General features: G+C 40.6%; 2 protein-coding genes across 12 annotated transcripts in view; one reads left to right on the top strand and one right to left on the bottom strand.

Moving 5' to 3' along the window:
* Positions 1-5,000, bottom strand: part of LOC124432774 (protein timeless homolog) — a 189,391-nt gene that overhangs the window by 136,197 nt on the left and 48,194 nt on the right. The window lies entirely within an intron of this gene.
* The window catches only part of LOC124432776 (insulin-like growth factor-binding protein complex acid labile subunit), a 4,785-nt gene continuing 3,364 nt past the window's right edge, over positions 3,580-5,000 (top strand). The window contains exon 1 of the mRNA XM_046981956.1: positions 3,580-5,000. This exon is cut by the window's right edge and continues 3,364 nt beyond it. Within this exon, the coding sequence (XP_046837912.1) occupies positions 3,894-5,000 (1,107 nt within the window). The 5' untranslated portion in view covers positions 3,580-3,893.

Raw genomic sequence — 5,000 nt, 5'->3', positions numbered from 1 at the left:
ATGCACATTATTACGAAAATCCAAGGAATTTAAATAAAACATTCGTATAATCGTAATTTACATTCGTATGTATATCTAAGCTATTAATTTTTTTCTTTTTTTTTTTTTTTTTTTTTTTTTTTTGATATAATAGATATATATTTTTTATCGAGGTTTAATTTATTATGTCTAACGATCGAGATTTAAATCCATTAATGATAATATTTTTCTTACGATTCATTCATAATTTATAATTTTCTCGAAGGTCAATCATTTGCCAATGTACGCGATCATTCAAAATCGGCAATTGGGTAAACCATTATAGCGCAATTATTGATTAAAAAAAAAAAATTTCTCAAATGCTTTTACAAAGCACTTGATCACCCATGTGGATTGTGTGCCTTGGCGTATCGTCATAAAGAAAAATTCAAATCATTGATATATGGAAAATACATGAATGATTTATACCGGTGACCATTATATCGCATAAAGTCTATTATTAACGCGATCATTAATAATTATTTTACGTCCGTACGTAACGACGGATCGGTGAAAGAAAACACCGCAAGATTATAATAATTCATGCTAATGCAAAGTTTACTAAACTATTTTCAAATTCTACGATAATATAGCTTTGTTTGCGGTATATAATTGAAAAGCGCTATAAGGTAGTTTATACGTATAACAGATATGAATTCGTAAAATTCTATAAAAATATGATAAGTTCATATATTGGATTATTTTCTAGAACATTTAATATGTCAGTATCGAACTACGATAAAGATTTTAATCATTTAAGAAACATTATTTTAGATTTATATAGGTACGTTTTTAGATTTATTAGATACTTAATTCCTGCAATGTCATTAACCAGTTTCAAGAGTAACAACAAAGAATTCGATGGATCACAGAAATGATCTCTTAGCTTTTAACGTGCGACACTTCATCAAGATATTAAATTCGTAAAAATCGTTTATATGAGATAGTAAGGAGATACATAGATAGAGTAAATATAGGTCGCTCCAAGATCACGTTCGACCGTTTCGTAAGAGCAGGAGCAAGTGATGCAGTAATTCCCAATGGATTAGAGATGCTGAGAAACTAATTTATGGGCCTCTGAGGCATTCTGCTTCCAAGAAAGTCCTGTATATATACATATATAATATATATATATATATATATATATATATATATATATATATATATATATATAAACCTGCACAAGAGCGCGTAAGGTGTTTCGAGATGAGAAGGATTAAACCAAAGATCGTATGAACTTCAATCAAGTTACTAACGTATTAGGAATACTTTTTTTTTCAAAAGCTTTATACGATATATATTTTTACTTTATTATTATCACAAATAAATAAAATAAAATAAAATAAAATAAATTTATTTATTTATTATTTCGTAGCAACATCAATGAATACGTTCTTATTCATTGATGTTCAATGTTTGTCGATATTTCAATTCGGAAAAAAGCACGAACGCTCTGTTCGATTACGTGGAAAAAGCTTTGAATCGAATTTTAAAAGCAAAAACATTTGGCCCCACAAATGTAAGCAACAAGGGAACTTTGCGTGTTCACTTTATGCGAACACGAAGTCGCTAGAACGATATCGTATCGAGGTTTTCACACAAATAAACTACCGTTTCGAACGAGTTTACCAATACCGTCACGTTGTCGTTTACCGTCGAATGATTTTTCGCGAGAACGTTCTTCACTGGACGTATAAACTTGAACATTATTCCCACGCTTCTTTATAAACTTTGAAAGCACCCTGTACGACGAACGTTCTTTGGACATGCGCGTCTCTTCTACATATATATACAATACACGGTGCTCTCTTATTAGAAACGTCGGGCACGAGCACACTATTCCGACCATTTACATGTCAGTGCTCGAGCGAAATCCAGAATGAAACCTTAGCGAGACACGGTTCGGAATTAAACTACGGTAGGTACGTTCGTAAAGAGAGAGAGAGAGAGAGAGAGAGAGAGAGAGAGAGAGAGAGAGAGAGAGAGAGAGAGAGAGAGCGATGAAAACGACGAAGAAAAAAGAAAAACTGCTATACGTTATTAATATCATAAAAGGATGTCGTTTAATTATAGTCAAAAGTTATTAACGTTCTCTCGAAAAATAAAACGAACATTTTATTCGTCTTTTCATACGAGTATATTGATGCCCGCTTTACTGCTACGAGCTCGCAAACTAATTATTAAACGTCATTGAAAATGACATCGATATAAACCTGTCCGTTTTTCAATCGAAAAAGAGAACGCGAAACATCACGGGATTTTCGATCGATCAATTTTCTAACTAGCTTGATGGCCAGTAAAATGTTCCCAGTATACTATCTAATTAAGTTTAATTCGCAAGTCAGTTTTGATTTTATAGCCATTTGATCGTCAAATGATATCGCTTAGTTGCTGTTTCACAGTTGCTACGGAATTGATCGTTAATATTCTTACCAAAAAAGCATAGAAACGAGAATTATAATTTTCGAAGAAATTTTTTCTAGAGAATTTTCTTTCCTTCATATTTGGAACTTAAATGATCAGATTAGAAACGTTTGAACGATCGAACGATCGATATCGAGAGGATCCAAACCAAAACACACCTTACCAGATCGTATCCCATAGAAAACAGGATGTGTCTGCATTTCCTCGTTCAAAGGAGAGATTCTAGAATTCGATTCGGGCTGTGGAAGGTTTAGTTTTGACTTTACGCTTATAATACCGATCCCAAGTGACTAGAACTATTTACGTAAATTCAGATCCGTCCCTTTGAACTTCGATCCAATACAAACGTACGATCTCTCGTTGCTTCGCGAACTTGAAAGAAAGATAAAAGGAAGAAAAAGGATGGAAGAAGGGTGTATATATATATATATATACACATATATATATATATATATAAAATCGAAGATCTCGATCTTCGAAACCCAGAGAACATACACGAAAGGAGACCGACACGGATCGGCGTTAAAACGGTGCGTCATTGGGAACTCTTTTCGCTCGATCGCAATCGTAGCAGGCGAATCGAGTTAAAGAAATTGAAGAGAGGAGTTCTGCGCGGTAGAAAGCAAGCATCCAAGAAAGAGAACCATCGAGCCAAGCAGTCATCCAGCCAGCCAGCCGGATGGCAGCGGCGGTAGTTCGTGAAATCACACGGTACCGATTCTCCCTTCCTACCGACTCTCTTCCTCCCACCTTTGATGCTAACTCCTAGCTCTCTTTCTCCGTTACTCTTTCGGCGTTTCACCCCTCTCCGTGTATCAGTCGGCGTCAGTACGTTGTAGGTGGACGCGAGTGCGCGCGCGCGCGCACCCCTTATCGAGTTCGAGAGCAAAAGCGACGGCTGGTGGTGGTTGGTATGGAAGTGGAAGTAGGTGTATGGTAGGTACGAGAGGGAAGATACGATGGAAGGGTGGAGAGAGGGTTGCAGGTGGTGGAGTGAGGAGCGAGGAGGAAGGTAAGAGAGTGAGAGAAAGAGAGACGCCCGTGGAAAACGAAAGATAGGGATGGAATGTGTCTGGGGGTAGGGGTAAATCGGAGTTTGGGGGGGTAAAAGAGGGATGGTAGAAGCGAAGCGAGTGCAGCTGCGAGTTCGTCGCCGCAGTGTTTGGCAGTCCTTCGTATGGACATCACGTTCGACTCGAACGACCGATATACATAGATCGTAGATCGTTCGAACGCGTATCTGATTATCGAAGAATAATAATACAAATAGTGGTTCGTAGTTCGTTTAAGTGGACTATTTCGTAGATGTTTTCAGCGGGTATCGTCAAGGCGACGACGTTTCTCCGTTGTTACGTCGTCGTTGTAATTGTCGTCGCCGTCTTCGCCGGAAACGTCGAGAGTGGATAGAAACGGATGAGCGTCGAGATGTGAAGTCGCCGTCGTTGGAAGCGATGTGGCTTCCATTCATATTGCTCGCCTTGATGGCGAGCGGTTCCGCCTGTCCCGATCTCTGCGTCTGTCAACAAGGTGTCATCGTCGACAGGGATTCGCCGCTCTTCGCGGATGTTACGTGTCGCGGTCGCGTGCCGGAATTATCCGAGGTACCCGATAACACGAGGAGATTGTCCGTCGAGGAAGCGGAAGAACACGAGGTAACAAGTTTTTTGACCGAGCTCGAAGCATCGACCGATCTCGAGTCAAATACGACGTCCCCGACGACGAACGAAAGTCGAAGCGCCACTATCGAGACGGCGCTTCCCTATTTGGACGAATTGACAATGACGAACTGTTCGTTGACGTCCTTGAACGTCTCGTGGCATGGTTTCGAAAGGTTACGATTGTTGAATCTATCGTACAACGAGGTAATGCACTTGAGTGACGCGCGAGTGTCGAGCCTCATCGGTTTGACGTGTCTCGATCTGTCGAATAATTTCCTGAAGGACGTGAACGTCGGCGTTTTTAGGACGCTGAGTGAACTGGCGCGCTTGCATTTACGACGCAACGAAATCGCGATGGTGCACGAGGACGCGTTTCGCGGCTTGGATCGTCTCGAGTTTCTTGATTTGTCGGATAATAGGCTGGCAGACTTACCGGATAGCGCATTGACGCCTCTTTACTCTCTTCAAAAGTTAGATCTCAGCGGTAACCAGCTTCAAGTGCTCGGCGCGAGATGGTTCGAGAGTCTCGATAAACTTCGAGAACTCGATGTCTCAAGGAACGGCTTGGCGAAGGCCGCTTCGGGGACTCTTCAACCTTTACCAGGGCTATCGGTTCTAAGATTAGCGGAGAATCCTCTGGAGGAGAAAGATGTTTCTTTGTTGCTCGGCACCGGAAGGAGATTAGAAACGGTGGACGCATCCCGTACAGGTCTTGCAAGAGTCCCGGCAGCCCTCACCAGATCCGTTCGAGCGTTACGTCTCGCCGGCAATAAGTTGACTACCATCAGAGGCGGTGATCTCGACAGTTATCCTCTCTTACGAATGTTGGACATTTCCGATAATCGTCTTACCGAAATCGAGGACGACGCTTTAGGACGGTTGGAAGTGCTCGAGGAACTC

The sequence above is a fragment of the Vespa crabro genome, chromosome 1 (assembly GCF_910589235.1).
Source record: "Vespa crabro chromosome 1, iyVesCrab1.2, whole genome shotgun sequence".
NCBI classification, from domain to species: Eukaryota; Metazoa; Arthropoda; class Insecta; order Hymenoptera; family Vespidae; genus Vespa; species Vespa crabro.
This window is presented reverse-complemented; position numbering and strand designations above follow the sequence as displayed.